We start from the raw sequence: 20807 nt of genomic DNA, 5'->3' as shown, positions 1-20807 counted from the left end.
GCTTTTTACACACATTCTCACAGTTTTTAAAAATTGGGAATGAAATCAGTATATTTTGAAACACAGGGCAGGCCAGACCCTCACAGCTACAGAACATATGTGGCCCAAGAGTGGCCGGTTTGCCGTCTCTGCCCCCGTGGGGAGGGGCGTTAGGCTTCTGAGCACATTGAGTGAGCTGTACCAGCCCTGGCTGGGTTGACAGAGGGAACCTGCTTTGCCAAAACTACTGCTGATTTTAAGATTGCAGCAAAAGTGATCATCTGAGTGGTTTGTTGACACAAGTAAAGCAGTATTAAAAGGATAACTATTAAACCTCTTCTAATGGACCGTGCAGCTGTGGCCGTATCTGTTACCAGCCTTATGGGGCAGGGACCGTGGGTGTCCGTCATTACCGTCCTCCAGATGCCCAGCCCGTGCCCTTTCTAAAAGTGTGATCAGAAAATACCGGGTTAACAAAGGTCTTAAGTGGGGAAATAATATAGTCTCTTAGATCAATGTAAGAAATTATGAAAGAGTTGCTTCTTTAACTCCGTATCTTTGCCTGTGGGAGATAGCTCATTCCCTATGTATTTATGTAATCACCCACTCATGGTTTCATACATGTTTATCTTTATGCCTGTAATGTTTACCTGTCACAACCATTTCACCGCTATTTTGGAGTTTTTCCTCGAGCATATGAATTATCCTCTGAACACAAGGCAGATCGTTATCTGCCTGAAGAGGTTCAAGTGCGGCCATCCCCAGGGGTGCACGAGGGCTGGGGGTCTGATCAGCGCTCAGGGCCCCCTTGGTCTCTGCGCCCCTGGCCGTCCTTCCCCGTTTCACAGGGGACACCGCGGATCTGTCCCCTGCGGGCAGGGGGCGCCTGTGGACTCTGGTGCTGTGGATGCTTCCAGACAAGCCCGTTTCCCTGGGGAAAGCTGCCTGGCGCTTCCCCCTGCTAGAGGCTGGGGTTTTCTGTCACGTTCCTGCCCCTCACTGCTCACCCCAGCTGTCGCCCTTGTTCCGTGCTTATCAACTAATGAAAATAATTGGCCTCCCCTCCCGAACCAGCCCTTCCTTCACGTGCTTGTCATCCAGGCCGCCTCTGTCTTTTTTTGGAGCATATGGAGGAAAAGTTTCCTCGGGCTCCGGCTGCCAAGTAAGGACTTTAAAAGTCAACCCACAGAACCAGGCCCGGGGCATGGAGTTTAAGAATAAAATCTCTCTGATGTTACGAGGCCCCGTCAGGGACCGCACATTTCTCTATTTTGCGAGATTACGACTGTTAAAAGGGCTTTCTGTGATGGTATCAGTAGAGTCGAGCACTGGAAAAGAGGGCATCTGTGTCTGCAGGGGCTGAAATCAAGAAAGCCCTAAGGTGAGGGTGCACTACCCAAGGCCTGTGAATATCCAAGTTTTCAGAAATTGAAGACCCGTGCCAAAATGAATTTGCTTGGAAACATTTCCGAATAACCCTCCCATCTGCAAATCAGCTCTGTTTGCAAGTGTGTACCCTCTGGGGCACAAGTCTCCGTGTCAGATAAACAGCATGGTCCACGGAAGAACAAAATGGAAATAAATCACTGTTGTGGCTCCGGCCATAAGAATTATGCACAGTAATTAAATATTTATAATAATGGGCAGGGTGTTGCTTTGAGAGGAGTATAGGGGTTACGTCCTTTAAAAACATTCTCCTGTTTATTTCTGTGTAAAAAATCATCTCGTTCTCTCTGAGACAGTCTCCTGGGCAACGTATCCGGCCAGTCAGAGGACGATGCCCTGCACTTCTGTTGTTAATTATGACCTTCCCAGACATCCCATGAATATTAAAAAAGCACCCTGAGCCTCTGGTCAGAGTGGACCAAGCTGCCTGCCTCGAAGGGAGAGCCGCCGTCTCCAAGATGGGGATTCTGCAGCTTGTCGCACACAACCTCATACAGAGGGGCCTGGGAGAAGGTGTGCAGCAGGCTTGGTCTCTCATAACTCAGTGTTCTCTTAGGATACTTCCTACAAGAGCAGTGTTCCCAAAAGAGAAATGTTTAGGGGGTGCTTTACACTGTCACGCCTCCTTTGCACCCACTGTTCCATTTTATTCTTACAACAAGCCTGTGAGATGCCATCATTATTATGTCAGTTTAGGGAGGAGGGAAGCAAGGCTCAGGGACGTTCAGAATTTGCTTGAGGCCACCCAGATCATAAGTCTTCTTCCCAACCTAAGTCTTCTGAGCTGATTGCTTTGCTTTTCCCTGGAATGTGTATCAGATAGTGGAGTGAGCTCTTCAGCAGCCGTGCCCGGCTTGTGCCATGTTGGTTACCCATGATCCTGGGCACCAGTCACGTGCCAGGTTACTCTGGGGTCCAGTGTGGGTGTGAAGCCAATATTCACCTGTTTCAAAATGGCTGTCTGATCGTCTCAGTGCCATTTATTTTCAAAGTTTATGTTCCGTAGATGGGAAGTATCTGGTACGCGGGTTATTCCGCACCAAGCCTCCCTCCCGTTGTCCCCTGCCTGGAAGACAGGCCGCCCTGTTATGTGATGAATTTCACAGGCTGTGAATGGCACCTATACTTGGTGCAGGTAGTTCAGAAAAGGAGTGCCAGCTGGGTAGGCTCAGAAGTTGATGGGCTGTGAAGCACAAACGGGGTTTGATACATTACCTTCCATTCCGGCCCGTCGCAGAGCGCCGCCGACCGTCGCCGCGGCCGCTGCAGGGCCCGCATTCTGCTGCTTTTTTCAGGCGAGAGTCGGGGAGGCCTTGGGCCTTTGTGCTGTTCACAGCTGGCCTGCTCTCCGGCGTTTCTGCTTCCTCTCCACGGGCCTCGCCGCGTACAAGTGGCCTGTAGCGGGAAGGGACAAAAGACTAGTCTCAGGAAATCCTGATTTTCATGGCGTGCCTTTTCAGCCACTGTTCTCTTTGGAGGGCTGTTCTCCATTCCAGGCCTGAACCTCGGGGTTCCTTCTTTCCTCCGAGGGCGGCAGCCTTGCTGGTGCGCTGGTCCGCCTGCATCCAGACGCTCCGGCCCGGGGACAGCACAGATGACCGAGCGGGACTCCGCGGGGTTGCTTAGCGTCCGGGCGGGGCCTGAAGACCCCAGCCTGCTGCGGAGAGTGGGCGGTCTCCTGCTGCCACTCTGCGTTCGTGTTCTCCATCTCTTCCCTCCCCCACTGAGCATCAGAGCCGTGTCTTCCTGAGGCAAGAACCAGCTCTTGGATAGAAATTCGTGCTTTTGGAAGCTGCCCGATGACTGAGGAAGTTACGCCCACTGCACGTGCCCCTCGGTTTACCCAGGGGAACTGATTCACTTCTACACACGCAATCGTGGAAAACACTCGCTACTCAAAATAACACGACAACAGTCCTTTCATCGTACAAATAGCAACGTCCTAGCTAATACGTTGTCTGTGTCCAGAGCCGTGTATGTCGCTGTTTTGAATAAACACAACTTTAAATCTCTGCCTTTAGTCCACTAAGTAGCATGCACACCACGCTCTTACAGGTCCCCCAAAAAGCCATTTGTCATACTTAGCGCTGGCCTAGTATTTTAGGTGCGTGAATGCCTTTGAAAAGCACCCATTCTGACTCCGGGACTTGGTGAGCAAGCCCAGCGGGGAGCTCAGCCCTGGGCACCGAGGGACAGCGCACTGCTCACTTCCTCCCCTCCCCCGTCTCAGAGTCACAGGAGGACGGGGTCGCTCAGGCTGATTTATAGCCACGCCCGCTAGAGATCATGTCTGGGATTCTGGGCCTTAAGTCACTGTACTCCCTGGACAACTGGCACTGAAAAAGCCATCATCTTCCCTGACCCCTAACATAGTTGAAACGTCAGTTCTGTTGGCCCAGAGCTTATAATCACTGTGAGATTAGGTTATACCTTTTCCGTGGTTGAAGTAGAAGCAGTGTCGTCTGGGGCTGACCTCTTGGCTTTACTCTTGTGTTTACTTCCGCTTTCCTCTAACCATGTGGAGTGACTTCAGGTAAACCCGGTTCCTTGCTCGAGTCGTGTCCCCTGGGTCCGCTGCAGGTACCGCCTGGCTGGCCTGCCCGGAGAGTACCAGCAGAGGAACATCACGAGCCCCGAGGTCAGCTACTGCCTGGTGACGGAGCTCATCATCTGGACGCAGTATGAGATACAGGTGGCCGCCTACAATGGGGCTGGCCTGGGCGTCTTCAGCAGGGCGGTGACCGAGTACACCTTACAAGGAGGTAAGCTTGCTTGCCCCCGAGGCTGCAGAATCTTCGCTGGGGGGCAGGATTTGCAAAGTTCAACCGGAGCATGTTCGAAATAAAAATAGAGTGTCCAGTCCTCTAGGGAGTAGTTAGAAGGAGAGTAATCACATATTGAATTTAATCTCTCTGTCTATTCCAAAACTATAGCAAAACCACAGAAGGGAAACAGATACGGTTCTAACTGCTTTTTTCTGGTTACTGAGGACAGGATGTGTCTACACACCTCCTTTAACTAGTCCGCTTATTCTGTAAAAGGTCTGTGGGGTCGGCTTTTCCTAAATGGAATAACAGTATGTTTTGCAGTGAAGCTGGCCGTGGAGTCCTGTGTGAAACTGTGAATGTTTTTCAGAGAGGATGAGTATTTAGTATTTTGCTTTTAATGATGTAATACAATTATTAGTAATGGAATTTGCAACTTGGTGCACTCCACCACCCCCCCCCCCGCTTTGGTTTACTTTTTCAGTTACACAAGCAAACAATTTACTAAATCAATAAAAACTCTTCCTCACACCCACCCCCAAAAATGACCAGGCAGAATGTCATAAAGCCAGTGGGTCTTACATTTATGTGCTGAGACCCAACCCCGTTATTTTCAGTTATTTCCACTGGTTTTCTGGAGGATCCAGGTCTCGGCGCCAGGAAGGGCTGGGCACTCAGAAACCTCCTCCATGTCTGCATTTCACTTTCAAAGCTCTTAGCGGTAATAAATAGACCCTCTCTCAACACAACCACGTGTGCCCCAGAGCAGCCCAGAGCCTTGCCCAGGGAAGCAGTTTTCCCGCAAAATCTGAAACCCTTTTTCGTTCAGCAATTTTACCCTCTCCTGACTCACAGGTGTGATTTTATTTGCTTAGGCATTTTTATTGCTACCAGGCCTTGACCTTTTTCAAATGATAAGGTTTCTAACTGCCCACTTCTCTCCCCAAATCATGCCTGGGACCTAATGTTCCTTGATATTATATGCTGTTATTACCGTCCCTTATTGATCAGCTGTCTGTTGTCATCCGTAAGTCCATAAATCCTCCTTTATAAATTAAGTGCCGTCACCTCTGCGTTCACAGTGACTAGGAGAAATATTTAACATGCAGGACGACCAGGAAGGGGCTGTTTATCTGCTGGTGATTCTTGATTACTCATTGAAAAATGAAAATAGCTGAAACCCTGCACAGTTCATGCTTGCTTTAATTAGTCTATTTCATAAAATAACAATAAATTTGGAAACACTTAAAATGACAGATATTGCTGTTAGTAATCCCCATGGCTATTTACTGTGACTGCTTCCTCCGGTTACCGGTGCGTTTGCATTCTGTGCAGCCGCAGGCTCCGCTGGATGGAGAAGGGCTGGGAGGCTGTAGAGTCTGCCCTGGGGACCCGTGGAAGGTTTAGGGCTGTGAGTGACGTGATCAAAGCACCGTATCAGAAGAGGGGCCTGTCGGTGGGTGCGGGCGAGGCGGAGGGGAGCTGAGGATGAGGCAGCAGCTCCGGAGACAAAAGAGCGATAGTGTGGCTGTGAAGTGATGAATTCCCCCATCTCTGGCGCTGGCCGTGAGAGGGGCGAGGGACGTGTTCGGGTGCTGCTTCATGGTTTTCAGAGCAGCTCCACACGCCTCCCCTCTGCAGCACCCCCGGAACCCCACCCAGACTGCAGGGGGCCCCACGAGCCCTCCCCCAAGCCACCTGTCCGTTAGGACCAGGGCCAGCCCCTCCCTCAGCTTGCCTGCAGTTTATGGCATAGAACAGGATATGTTTTGCTCAAATTGAGCTGGTCTGAGGTCGCTCGGCTAACACACGGTGGAGGAGCGCTAATGCTGGATCTTCTGAGTCAAGAGCTCTGTTTTCTGGGCGCCGTCAACAGCCTCTGCTGTCAGTGGGACCCACGCTCACGCGGGGCTCGTCGTCCATGCTCCTTGTGAGCCTCCCGGGCACCCACAGCTCAACAAAAGGCAGCAGGCGCGTTAACTCTGTCCTTGAATCCGTGCTCCCGCCCAGGACAGGACAGTCAGAGGAGAGCTTTAGACACAAGGTCGGGAAGAAAGGGGGCAAGTGTGGGGGGACGGGCGGCTGGCCTGGCTCTGGAGCAGATGACTTGGTAAGCCGGATGAAGAGCCATCTGACTAGAAGGTGGGACGTTGGGAAGAAAATGGCACGAGCGAGGGGCCTTGAGTAACTTAGGGAGATGGAGATGAGGCTGGGGCGCTTGTGAGATGTCTGCACACGCACGCACACACACACAGGCACGTGCACCACATGCACGCATACTCGCACGCACACGCACACATGCACACACGCACGCACAGGCACGCATGCATACACACACACGCAAGCTTGCGCACACACGTGCAAACACGCACGCAAGCTCGCGCACACACCCCTTTCTGTACACGTGGCCCCAGAAACGGCCCTTTCCTGGAGTCTGTAAGGCCTGATTCTTACCATTTACTCCTTATCTGCCTTCGAGAAACACAATAACTTTTCTGAGCCTCTGCTGTTTTCATTTGTAAAGTTGTGACGTGTCTACCTGCCCTGACTGCTTGAAGGGCAGTTGTGAAGTGAAAGTAAGGCAATGCACGTGAAAAGGCTTTGAAAACGCTGAGCTACGATACACCCTCCTGTGTTGTTGTCTGTATTCCTCCTTCCACCGTGGCAATGACCAGTATCTACCGCAGTATTTGAATGTTTCTGTACTGGTAGTTGTACAGAAAGAAATTTGGGGTTATTCTCTCTGCTAATAGTAAAATCGAGAACACACATTCAGGAATTGATGTGAGTGCCTACTGTGTGCTCAAGGTTGTACGATGGGCCAGGGCAACGAGAGTGGAGGGGACACCTGTCTCGTTGTCAAACCTGCGGGCTTGCAGCCTCGCCCGGGAGCAAAGACTGACATTTGTGAGACAAGATCAAGAACTAGAACAGAATCCGGCCTCATTCACAGGCAGTCACTCCCCCATTTGCCCACAAGATAGGCATTACTAACGTGCTGTAAAGGCTTTCCAGCCGAGATTCCCCGAGGAGTATGCCATTGGTGGGAGGGCATCCCTGAGAAGGGGCTTTACTGGGACTGCACCAGGGAAGTAAGTGCAGCCATCTGATTTGGTTAGGAATGGAGTCCAGCTGCTAGAAACAGACCCAAGAGAACAGTAGCTTAAATGAGGTGGAGGTGTGTTTTTATCTCTCTCATACCAAAAGAGTGGGCAGTGGGCTCTACAGAGTCATAGTGGCAGCTTCATGGTCACCAGAGAGTCAGGCTCCTTCTTTTTGCTTTGCCATCTTTAGCATTTGCCTCATGGTTACAAGCTGACTACTGCGATGCCAGCTATCACGTCCACATCCTAGTAGGAGGAAGGCATGGGGTGTACCTTGTGGCCTAGTAATCAAGTGTGCCCACCTCTGAAGAGCTTTCTTAGAAGTCCCATCTGCCGCAGACGTATGCTTACAATTCATGGACCATCTCTGTGCCAGAGAGCCTGGAAAGGGTCTTTCAGCTGGGTACATTTCTGTCCATTATGAAGGAAGGAAGGGGGAGGGGAAAGTGGAGGGCAGCTAGCAGTTCCTGCCCCACTTTGTATGGCGACTCCTGCTGAGGAGTCAAACCCAGAGGATGTATTTACAATTTCTAGATATAAAATTGTGGGACAACCTGTCTCATGGCTGCTGCATGAAGAGCGCCTCATGATCCTGCATAATCACCCACACTGGAATTAGCAGAAACTGCAAACCCACAGCCCCTCCGCACCCCTCAGCCTCAGCCCTAAGCTCAGTGGGTCTGCTCGGGCAACAGCCGAACACGTGGATTTGCCACCGGGGACCCTTCCCAGCGCCTTGCGTGTCCCAGCGCTGTTAGCAGCCATTGCTGAGAAAGCCTGGGGGCTGAGTTGGCCCTTGAAGCTGAAAAGGGAATCATTAAAATGCTTGTATACTAAGGAGGAAAAAATAACTCGTAAGATTAATTGTCAGCCTAATTTGGGAAATTATTGGAATGTATATAAACATAATTCTGGAGTCAATCAGGAGACCGTGGAGGAGCAGGAAGTACTGGGCCTTGGGAAGAGTGAGGCTGCAGTCCAGCCAGCCTAATTTTCCCTCTTCCTTTGGCCGCGTGGCAAACTTGATCCATCAGGCGAAATGAGATGTAATTTATCTTGACTTTAATGAGGCTCCTCTCGAGAAGGTATGGGAATGCCAGGAGAGCTGGTGCGGCTCCCCCTGCCATTAGGGGGGCGTGTGGCGTGTTAGACCGTCACTCGCAAAGAGAACTTATAACTAATGCAGGGTCGGCCCGGGTGCAGGCACGCAGCGGCAGGAACACAGGGACGGGAAGCCTGCCGCCCAGGAGACGCGGTGGCCTCGTGCTCCTGGAGCGCATGGGCTTGGTCTCAGAGGCACTTTCTTCCAGGAAGCTCCTAAAGGAAGATAAGTGAGTTATTCCTCCTTGAGTTCAGCCGAGTGTGATATTGATCCCTGAAGTGATTTGAACCCACTGTTCCGCCTGTCCCACACCCCGGGTTTCTCTTCAGTCCCATTCATTATTAAGATACAGTAAAAACGTCTGGTTTGTCTGCTTTCATCCTTTAAGGTTTGGACACGCAGGGATTATTTAGCACAAACTTTCTCACCTCCCAGCTTTTCATATCCCCCCTCATCCCCCGCCCGCCATGATCTTGCCTGCCAATCCCATTTGATAGATTTTATTAGCAGGGCCTCATGACCTTCTCTGCTCTAGAGAAGAATTTTAAAATGTGAGAGATTAACTTACACACGGAGCCGCAAAACTCTAATACAGCTCCAGCCACGCGAACTTTCCGGGCGGGGTCAGGGGAAGACGGGGCATGGTTCGTTCGTCACAGTGGCCGTGGCCTAAAGTTCCACAATACGGGGAACCCACTTGTCAAATTTCCATTGTGATTACCCAAAATGAACGAAAAACAACTTAAGTTTACTCGAGAATTTCTTTCAAAACCCTTCCAGAAATCAATATACTTTTAGTTTCAAGTAGAAAAAGCCATAGAGTCTAAGTTCTGCATGACTAAACGCACAGTATAATTACAAGCATTTTTCTTATTGCCAATGTCTACTTCAGCAACTTTCTAATCATCTAGTGTGGGAGGAAAAGCACTGTAGTCACCTGAAGCGATCAGTGGTTCAGATTGGATGCTGATGCAGTGTTTAGTTCCAGTCAGTTTCTGTTAAAAATTGTTCGACTAATGGTGAAAGACACATGAAGAAGTAAGGTGACCACAGAGGTCTGAGGTGAGCCTCAGCGTGGAATCCTACATACTGTTAGGATATGGATGTAATAGGTGATAGTTCCCTCCTAAAATAAGCCAGTGAGGTTAGCAAACTCCTATCCCTTCCTTAAATGTATCCATTAAGATGCAGATGTTGGTTTTTCTAGAAAGGGTCCAAAGACAAATTATACTATAAATCATCATTTTTTGAGCATGCCAAGGTTTTAATTTTTTCCGGTTTTATTTCTTTATCATTTTTCTTCTTGTAACAGGTATTTTTGTGCTGTAATGATTTATTCTGGTTTCAGAACATTACCTTCTAATGGAAGAGAAATATTTCATATTTAAAGAGAAATGGAAAAAAAAACATTTGGTTATCCACATTTCTAAAACATTAGTAAAAGCCCTTAAATGTTCACTTGGGCTTTGCAAGGTTTTCTAAAGTAAGGATTATAAATGAACACTCCGTTTGCAAGCTCCATTCTTATCTCCTCTTGGGAAATTCTCAATGTGGCATAAATGACATTGCACAAAAGATTTGTGCAATCCTTAAGACTTTCTAGACCTCAAGCTGCGCCTACAGAACAGGATAATGTTCAGAATCTCCTAGCATCACCTAAAACACTAAGTAGGAACTGAACAAAGTGATATGGGATATTCCATTAGGTATGGGCTTCATTTGGTCTTTTAGAACTTTCAGGAAAGGAAAGGATAGGAAACGAGCATTTTAGGGGAAGCCACTCTATGCCAGTTTCGCTGTGGTATGCTCTCCACTTACACTCATTATCATTTCGTCGGTCATCCCCCAGCCATCACGTGAGAAAGGCACCACTGTCCCTATTTTACAGAGAAAAAATGGAAGCTCAGAGAGGTAATTAACTTTCCAAAGGTCACATAGCTCGAAAATGCTGGAAAATGCTAGAATTTATGCTTTTGCTTTTCATTCTGCATATACCAAACATGGACATAAATTACTTCCAGATTTTTGGTGCTTATGTTCACATGGCAAGTGGGTTTGCAGTAGCTTGTGGACATTTTTTACTGCAATCCACAATAAGAAGTCTGTTTTACATGGACACCCAGGACACACACACACGCACACACACACACACACACCCCTCCCTGAAACAAAAGGCTCGTAGAACAATAGTCGCCCTGACGGTGTGTGATGTTCTTTAATATTTTCTCTTCTATTCCATTCTGTTTCACTCTCTCCTCCTTTATCAGATGCAGGCTGTGATCACTAAATTGACTTCCTGGGCTGCTGCTAATGCATTTGTAACCTGCAGTTTTGAAAAACACTGAATTCAAGTAATACAGGATGTTTGGCTCAGCTGATCTTGAATCCCTTTCAGAACAGGCTTCTACTGGCCTGTAGGACACATCAGGGTCAGGGCTGAAGAAGGCTTCCCAAGGGAGATACTGCTAAAACCAACACTGAAAGACCAAACAGGGGTCTGAGTGGGGCTTTGAGCAGGGGTGACAGGCCTGGGCACAGAGCTGAGATTTGGGGGCTGGAGGAAGCTGAGTCCAGCACCTGTATCTGTGCAGATGACCTCATGGGAGAGAAGGGGTTTCCGGGATAAGACTTGCCCTTCAGCTGCTGCTGGAAGATACAAGGAACGATCAAACCCATCTTAAATTACTGTGACCAGCACATTATTTTGTGATGTACGGACTGGGCTTCCCTACAAGCCTGTGAACGCTTCAAGGGCAGGGGCTGCGTCTGATTTGTCTTCTTTATATCTGTATCCCTAAATCCAAGCACAATGCCTGATGCGTAAATAAACAGAACGTAAATAGCTGTCTGATTACAGACAGACCCTTGCTGTTTCTATTTCAATTTCCAACACTGCACCGATTGAATCTCCGTGTGCAGCACGATGCCCGGCCTTCTCTCCCGAGTCTTCTGCTTGTCTTAGGAGAGCCGGGTGCCTGCTTGCCTTGCCCCACACATTGTACCTCCCCAGCCTAAAAGCTGGTCCCAAATGCTTTCTCCTCAATGCCTGGCGCATGAAGAATTGGGAAAAATAAGTTCAGAAAAGGACGCACAAAACTTTTTAAGTGTTAAGATATTTTCTTACGCTGGCCATTAAAAAAAGATTCTTGAGCTTCTTTGTCCAAGATTTGTTATCCTAATAATGTGTTAGGAATGTTTAATGCAGTTAGGACATTCAGGTGTAACAAAACCGCAAGAACCGTCACAACACAAGAACTCAGCCGTAGCCTATAACGATCTGGAATTAACAATAACGCCCAACGCACAAAAATTGTAATATATTCGTCCCCACAGCAAAGTGTAGCCCGTGATTCTTCCACATAATGATCTGCTTCTCCCCTCTCTGAGAGGCATTTAATTCTGTGGGATCACCTGTAGAGGGAGATGCCTGTGAATTCTGGGTAGACACCTCAGTCCCTGACACTAGCGGTCATATGCTTTTAGGATAAGGAAAATCAGGGTATGTGGTTGTGGTGGAGACCTGAGGACCCACGCTCCCTTGTGTGGTGTGGGCGTTGCTGGGAGCAGCTGTCCTGCCAGCGGCTCCGTCCCTAGTGAATGGACTACGTGCAGAAGTGAGGAGATGCTCTTCTAGGCAAGGGGGGGGCGGTGCCCTGAACACTCACATGCCAGGCTGCTCACAACCAGGAAAACTGACCTTGCCCTGTAGGGCGATGAGAGATGAACTGCTATTGTGTAGACACTGAGATTCCACAGTTTATCTGTAACAGATGAGGTACATAAGGTATCTCAGGGAGATACAGCCGAGCATGTTAGCATATAGAAATTTTGTCGGGCAATGCACTGTAATTTCGTTCTGTGCTAAATTCAGCTAATTTTACAGCATTATCAGTGGCCCGTTAGCATCTTTAGGTTGGGTTTGCACCCGTTGATATGGGGAACAAGCAGGAAGCAGAAGTCAATCACTTTCCTACTACAGAGGCCATGCCCACCTGTCCCATGAGACGTTGTAAATTCCCTGCTGGCATGTCACAGCCTCAGTTTATTAATTTTATTTGACATGTTGTGAATCTCCCAAACACCAGGTAGCTCCATGGTCAGTGTAGGTTTCTTTCAATTAACTGTTATTTTAAACTGATTCTGCCATTTACGTAGATTACAGAGAAGATGAATTTTAATGATCGACTAGAATTTACTCGGGGATCCTGCAAATAAGCTTTACATAATCTGCATGATATTGTTTGAGTACTTGAATGAAAGAGCAAACATGAAAACCACTGGTGTCTCTCTTTTCAGCTGCAGAGACTGGTTCAGGAAAAGTGCTGGCCCGGCAGAGTCTCAAATTCTGTGCACTGTAAATAGCAGTAGACGTTCCTGGAAGAAAAGGTGGAAAAGAGTCATTAGGAGTCACCTTTGGTCACTCAGAAGGGGCCACATGCTACCAACCTCATTTCCTTTTGGGGGAGGGTTACCGAGTCGATGGATCCAAATAGTATATTCATTCTGTGGCTTGATTTCCACTCGTTCATTCATTCATTTATTCACTCAGTGAGCACCCCGTGGCTAAGATGGGGAATGGGATTGGGTGATAAAGTAATTAGATGGACTCCAAGGGCTCAGCTTTGCCTGAAGAGTGTCATTCACTTGATGGACCACCGCTGTGAGGGTGACTCCAGTTGCAGAGCCCGTCACTCTTCTGGGCTTCTCTTGGTCAGCACTTCTGTCAGTGACTCGGAGGGGATGGAGATGACATGCCTATCAAACATGCAGGTGTCACAGCTGAGACGGGTCATGCAGATATTCTGTCCCCAAATCAGAAATAAAAACAAACTGCTGTGTTAGATTGATGGCTGAAATCAGGCTGAAACATAAAAGGGATAAGCCAGACACTGCATTTACCTACACACGACCAGCCATGTGACAGAGGGAGGGAAGATGGGACTTGCCAACAGTTACCATAAAAAGAGTCAGGGAGGTGAGTTGAGCACAGATCCAGGGAGAGCATTGACCGTAATCTTGTAGATGACACACTTCCAAATCAAGGCAGATCATAATGCCACAGAATCCTGTTTGGGGTGGATGCCACCCTGAGGGATGGTGAGAAATCGAGGCCTCTGCAGAGGGAGATGACCAGCATGGGCAGTGCTCTGTCAATCATGTCATGTGGGAAACGGGAGAGAAGCGGGGTGTTTACTTGGCCCATGGGAGCAAAGCCCAGCTGGATATTTTTGTGATTTTCATATAGTCTAACAGCTCTGTGGGCAAGGAGACAGACAGGCATCAATAGGCAGCAATTGTGGAAGGAAGGATTTTAGTTCTGTGTAAGGAAAGTCCCTTTACAGTGTACGGCCAGGGCGCAAGTTGACTGAAGAGCAGGGAAGGCGTCTAAGAAGCTGTGCGGGCAGCAGCTGAGTGGCTGCCTGTCGGAGGAGTGGCGGGTGGGCTCCCGCAAGGACAGGTTAGTGAACCCCAGGACCTCACGGTGCTGGAAGTATACCTACAGGAAAAGGAGGGTACAGAAATAGAAATTAGGCTTCTCATTGACTTTGAAACCATGTAAATATTGGGTTGGCCAAAAAGTTCATTCAGGTTTTTCCATAAGATGTTACTAAATTATTTTAAAACATTTATAAAAGAAATTCTAAAAAACTGAAGGCAAAATGAAACAAATGATCATAGCGGTATTTTGAATTGGTGACTTAGCCAAATGGAAAGTAACTATTTCAAGTAACTTTAACACATGATAATTTGATTGACAATCCCTAGCACAAAACCAAAATCAAAAGCTGGAGGAAAAAGAAAAAGGTCAAAAGCTGTTTTCAGCAGTCATGTTGGTAACGGTAGTGCTGGGTTTGGTTTTTTCAGGTGCAATTGTATGAGTATTGCGACATAAAGCAAATAAGGATTATGTGGATGTTAGGAACTGAGATTTTTGGCAAAGTTGAAGCCCTAAATTGGAATTGGCAGTACGATGATATTATCTTCAAAGAAAAACAGAATTTCTTGTAAAAAGGCCTGGAAATAAGAACCAACTTAGTAGCTTCCCAGTAACCCCCCAAAATAAACAGGCTTTCTTGGGTAAATGGATGATTCCAAGTCAGGGACAGGCAATAAATAATATATAATATAATATATAATTCCAAAAAGTAAAGAAGCTTATCAAACACTAGTGAGGGCTTGTCAGGAAGACTTCTGTGCCACCTTGAAGAGGCTCCCACTCGTTAAAGGTGGGATAATGTGAAAATCAATAATAATAACTGCAGTGAATTGAAGTGTTCCAAATACATCTCAGTCCATGGATCCATAACAGTATATCTGTTAAAAGCCTCATTAGTCATCTTTGGAGAATGCTAGGGAAACTATTACATAACTGAATTTGTATAAAACTTTCCAATCAAAATCTCAAAATTTTTAGTGAGAAACTTGATGAGTGAACATAACTTACTCACTGGTTTTATTCTTGAGATGGTCCCATTCAGATACCATCAAGACTTTTCATGATAACCTCTTCAAATATTTGAAAGTAACCATTGACAAGAAAGTATTTGCACAGGTGGTCACAAATGCCTGAAGATTATTTATTGCGTTTTCCCCAGTTGAGAGAAACTTCTTTCTTGCCATTAACCAGAATGTAGATAATTCAGCCTCTTTAAATTATACTTTAAGGGTGGTGTTTCTTTAAGTTAACAGTTCTTCCTTTTATTCCTTTGACAAATGTAATGTCAAACGGTTTTTGTGATAATGTGAATGGATTTGGAATCTGATCAAATGTTTTTCATATCAAGTATTTAAAAATAATGAACATTTCTATATATCTACACAGATAACTGCTGCCAGTCTTAATAATTTTTCTTTAGAGTTCAAACACTGATTCCTTTAGAATTATAAAACTGATTATATGTCACTAGTGAACAATTTTTAACCCTGTAAGGAAGTTGAAGTTTTGCTTTGAATCTGTACATTTTATACATACATGTTAGTATACAGTCACAAGGTCTGGGGAGTTCTCTGTTGTGTCCATTCAGGTGCTGAAAATGTCACTTAATGGCCATTTTTGGTACCAGTAACTTTTCCTTCAACAAACCTTCAAAGTGAGACCCATTCACTAAAAACACTAACAACAATGATAATAATAATGCTTTGTTCAGTTCACAGACTCTTGCAAAAACTCTTGTAGACTTCAATTTGAAACTGAAATCGGAAATAGGAAAGTTCCATTTATGAATAATACTGTTAGAAGATAAATGGTTGGCATGGCAGATGACCCAGAGACAGACCCAGTTCAGATCATTAAATCAACATTTCCATTGCAGGCCGATGAGTACTGACTGATGTACAGCACCAGCTGGAATCCCTCAAAAGAAGTTCTTTTGTCAAAGTGGTATTCTGATTCCATTTCTTTCACAAAGCAAAAAACAGGTGGGACTACAGTGTCTTGGACTTTGTTAGATTTACCTCCTGATAACGTCATTTAATGAGGAGTTCAGGTGTACAGGCTACCCCTTACAGAAGAGAACTTCTCTGTGAATAAAACAATGGATTTCTTCAATCTCAGGCTTTTCAGATTGAATTTTGCCATAAAGTCTTTTTTTTTTTATCCTTTGCATTTTTTAACGTAACTATAATTGATTTACAGTATTGTGTTAGCTTCAGGTGTACAGCTTCAGATTCTTTTCTATTATAGGTCTATTATAGGTCAAAAAGCATAATCACACATGCCCTGTATCTATGACTAGGTGAAAATACTAACCAAATTAATTGAAAAAAATACCCACACACAACAACAACGATTCACTAATGAGAAGCAACTTGCAGCTAAAGTAAAGCTCACTAGATATACTCTGATAGTGCAGGCATCATTAAAAAGGAAAAGAAAAAGCTTGAGATGCTTATTAACTCTCTATGTTGTAAGGAAGCAGGATTTTTGACCAAGTAGCTTAAAAGCCAGCAAAACAGGCATCCAGCGATGGCAACTGTAGTGTATGAAGTATGAAATGACAAACTTACAGGATACCTGTATTGAATATAGTTCCCTGTGCTATACAATAAATCCTTGTTGTTTTATCAATTTTATGTATAGTGGGGTGTTTCTTAATCCCATACTCCTAATTTATCCCTCTCCCCCACCTTTCCCCTTTGGTAACCATAAGTTTGTTTTCTATGTCTGTGAGTCTGTTTCTGTTTTGTAAAGAAGTTGACTTGTATTATTTTTTTAGATTCCACATATGAGTAATATCATATGATATTTGTCTTTGTCTGATTTACTTAATATGATAATCTCTAGGTCCATCCATGTTGCTGCAAGTGGTGTTATTTCATTCTTTTTTATGGCTGAGTAATATTCCATTGTGTATATGTACCACATCTTCTTTATCCATCGATGGACACTTAGGTTGCTTCTGTCTTGGCTATTGTGAATACTGCTGCAGTGAACACTGGGGTTCCTGTATCTTTTTGAATTAGCGTTTTCTTCTTTTCAGGATATATGCCCAGGAATGAGATTGCTAGATCATATGGTAATTCTGTTTTTAGGTTTTTAAGGAATCTCCAGACTGTTTTCCACAGTGGCTGCACCAATTTACATTCTCACCAACAGTGTAGAGGGTTCCCTTTTCTCCACACCCTCTCCAGCATTGATTATTTGTAGACTTTCATCATGGCCATTCTGAATGGTTTGAGGTGATATCTCATTGTAGTTTGATTTGCATTTCTCTAACAATTAGTGATGTTGAGCATCTTTTCATGTGCCTGTTGGCCATCTACATGACTTCTTTGGAGAAATGCCTATTTAGGTCTTCTGCCCATTTTTTGATTGGATTGTTTGTGTTTTTTTGATATTGAGTTGCATGAGCTGTTTGTATATTTTGGAAATTAAGCCTTTGTTGGCTGCATGATTTGTGAATATTTTCTCTCCATAGGTTGTCTTTTCATTCTGTTTATGGTTTCCTTTGCTGTGCAAAAGCTTATGGGTTTGGAGTTCGGGGTTTTTTGGAGCATGAGCCACCCATCTCCTCGCATAGCCCTGCACCTTGCGTGGCCCTGCACCTTGCATGGTCCTGCAATAAACCTTTCTCTGCTCAAAAAAAAAAAAAAAAAATTTATGGGTTTATTAGGTCCCATTTGTTTATTTCTGCTTTTATTTCTTTTGACTTGGGAGACTAATTGAAGAAAATATTACTACAATTTATGTGCGCAAATGTTTCAACTATGTTCTCTTCTAGGAGTTTTATGGTGTCATGTCTTATGTTTAGGTCTCTAAGCCATTTTGAGTTTAATTTTGTGTATGGTGTTAGGGAGTGTTCTAATTTCATTGATTTACATGAGACTGTCCAGCTTTTCTCCATTGTATATTCTTGCCTCCTTTGTTGAAAATTAATTGACCATAGGTGCGTAGGTATATTTCTAGGCTGTCTATTCTGTTCCATTGATCCATATGTCTGGTTTTGTGCCAGTACCATGCTATTTTGATTACTGTAGCTTTGTAGTATTGTCTGAAGTCTGGGAGGATTATGCCTCCTGCTTTGTTCTTTTTCCTCAGGATTGCTTTGGCACTTCTGGGTCTTTTGTGGCTCCATATAAATTTCAGGATTATTTGTTCGAGCTCTGTGAAAAATGTCATGGGTAATTTGATAAGGATCACATTAAATTGGTAAATTGCTTTGGGTAGCATGGCCACTTTAGCAATATTAATTCTTCCAACCCAAGTCTTTATACCTTTCTGTCAGCATTGGTATACAAAACTTATAAATTTGTTCTCTAGTATCTTGTTTATTCCCAGTGTCCATTTAGCTTTGACGATTTCATCCTTAGCAGCCTGTCTGGTATGGAATACACTGTGGTGCCCCCATCCAGAACAGTTCCTCTAGGTGACACACCCATCCCCAATGCCAGCACCTGGTTGTCGAGGCTCAGAGCTGTGGCCCTCCTGGGCACTGCTACTGCCAAGGGGACGTGCCCCTCCCAAGGGGACCGCCTCCCATGGGTCAGTCTATGACCAATGGCTGGTTGCTGTGGGCACAGAAAAGTCCAGTCCCCTGGCCTCAGTTTAGGACAACTCGAAGGGGCATCCCTGCTCTGGAACTCCCTGTGGGATCAATGAGGCATCACTGGAAGCCTCTCCTTCTGCCCAGCCCTGGCCTCTTCTCTTCCTTGGCAGTGTGTCTACGGAGCACCCATAAAGCTTATACAGAAAACTCTTCATGGCCAGAGTCTGTTTCCAGGGCACTCAGTCTAATACACATATGTTTTTGAAACATAATGTTGTACGCATTTCTTCTGAGGCAGTCAAACTACTACTACATATCAAGTGCAGTTACTAACATCAGTACCCATCAGTCGGCAATGGAAGCTTTTCTGATTCCATAATCTTCCAGACTGAGTGTGTCTCCGGGTCATCTGACATGTCATCCGTGCAGCTTCTCACCGTGTTCTTCAGAAATGGTACCTTGCCTGTTTCCTGTGCTTCACGGGTCTCAGACTCGTTGCTGACAGTTTCTACACAGCCTGGCAATGTGAGTGATTCTGCAATTGCAGGAGGAGTTTGGCTGTAGCTATTAAATGCAGGACTTTGTAACTAGCTTCTTGTACTCAGACTGGTACAGTTGTAACCAGACTCATAAATACTTGTCCTTCTTACTTTGTACCTGCAGACAATTTTCCCAGTTCTAATATTTTTGTGTAAGCGTGATGTTTTGGGGAAAGGTGCTGGCATAATTTTCCTGGTATCTTTGCTTCCATCAAATACTACATTTAGGCTGAAGAGGAAGATTATTGGAACACACAAGTCTGCATTCTAGATCAGCCTCACTATAGTCCCTGATTAGAAAATGTTTCTACTGTTCTGACTTGGTATCCCTGATGATGTTCCTTTAATCAAAAAGTTGTTCATTATGGTGAGAAAATATGTCTTTATAAATATAAAATAGTATTAATAATATTGACCTAAATAATTTTAATAAATATTTACATATTTAAATATCAAGTACAATAAAGTGGACTATATGTATGTATGTAGTAACTTCAGAAATCAACTTTTCAAAAAGTTTTGGTTGAACAAATTCTTAAGAAAGTTTTCAAATAAATCGGGTTGGAAAATCCAAAAAGAACACATGCAGTAAGCAATATTGATACATTCCCTTTTTATTTAATTAAAGGATTAAAATTCTGAAATATTCATGACCTATATAAGTTGTGTAATCTCTTATCCAAAATATTTCAAAAAGTAAATTATTTGAAGCTGTAAAGCCCTGTAGTCCTTTCTAGTGAGTTGATTTAATTAAGTAGGTTATTTTTTTTTTCCTTTTTTTTAATTTGAAGTATAGCTGATTTACAATGCTGTGTTAGTTTCAGATGTATAGCAAAGTGATTCAGTTATGCATATATATACACATATATAGATAATCTTTTACAAACTCTTTTCCATTATGGGTTATTACAAGATATAGAATATAGTTCCCTGTGCTATATAGTAGGTCCTTGTTGTTTATCTGTTTTATATACAGTAGTGTGTATCTGACACCAAGTTCTTAAAGGATAATCTTAAAGGTGAGAAAAAGTGGCTCATGGGATTGACAAGGTATATCATACAGAAATCTTCCTAGAATCCTCTTTAGACTCTCTCTTTATCAGATTTTTTTTCACTATCAACAACTGCCAAAAATCATTCTCTTTCCCTCTCTCTCCTCACACATACACATGTACATACACACACATGCACATGTGTACACATGCACACACACAGTTCCCTACCTCCCTGCCGCACCACTTTCTCTGCCCTTCCTCCTTCATCACTGGCTGTCACCTCTGTGGCCAGTGACCCTCACTGCCTTCCAAAGCCCCCTGGGAAGCATACCCTTGCATCCTTCTCTGATTCCTCTTCTTCCGTGGGAAGCAGACGCTTGGAATTCGGATGGACCCATTCATTCTCTGCTTCGTTACTTACTAAGCCGTGATGACCACCCTTGCCAAGACCAGTACCGTGTACTTTCACATATTTGCTCTCTTTTCTTCGGATTCTACAGTTGAGCACCAAGGAATCCTTTTTTATTTTTTAATAGATCTTTATTGGAGTATAATTGCTTCGCAATACTGCGTTAGTTTCTGTTGCACAACAACGCGAATCAGCCATATGCATACACACGTCCCCATATCCCCTCCCTCTTGCGTCTCCCTCCCACCCTCCCTATCCCGCCCCTCTAGGTCATCGCAAAGCACCGAGCTGATCTCCCTGTGCTATGCGGCTGCTTCCCACCAGCTATCTATTTTACGTTCAGTAGTGTATATATGTCGATGCTACTGTCACTTCACCCTAGCTTCGCCCTCCCACCCCATGTCCTCAAGTCCATTTTCTATGTCTTCTGTAGGTTATTATTTTTAAACATGTTTTTAAATTTCTAAAAAATGATTCATTTT

At 45.0% G+C, this 20807-nt stretch overlaps 1 protein-coding gene across 1 annotated transcript in view; it reads left to right on the top strand.

Annotated features, from left to right (window-relative positions):
• Positions 1-20807, top strand: part of SDK1 (sidekick cell adhesion molecule 1) — a 182814-nt gene that overhangs the window by 1844 nt on the left and 160163 nt on the right. Inside the window, exon 4 of the mRNA XM_061207928.1 lies at positions 4006-4187. Coding sequence (XP_061063911.1) covers positions 4006-4187 — 182 coding nt within the window. The remainder of the gene's footprint in view (positions 1-4005; positions 4188-20807) is intronic.

Source organism: Eubalaena glacialis, chromosome 13 (genome assembly GCF_028564815.1).
Source record: "Eubalaena glacialis isolate mEubGla1 chromosome 13, mEubGla1.1.hap2.+ XY, whole genome shotgun sequence".
Lineage (NCBI taxonomy): Eukaryota > Metazoa > Chordata > Mammalia > Artiodactyla > Balaenidae > Eubalaena > Eubalaena glacialis.
Note: the sequence above shows the minus strand (reverse complement) of the source record. Positions and strands in the feature narration are given on the sequence as shown.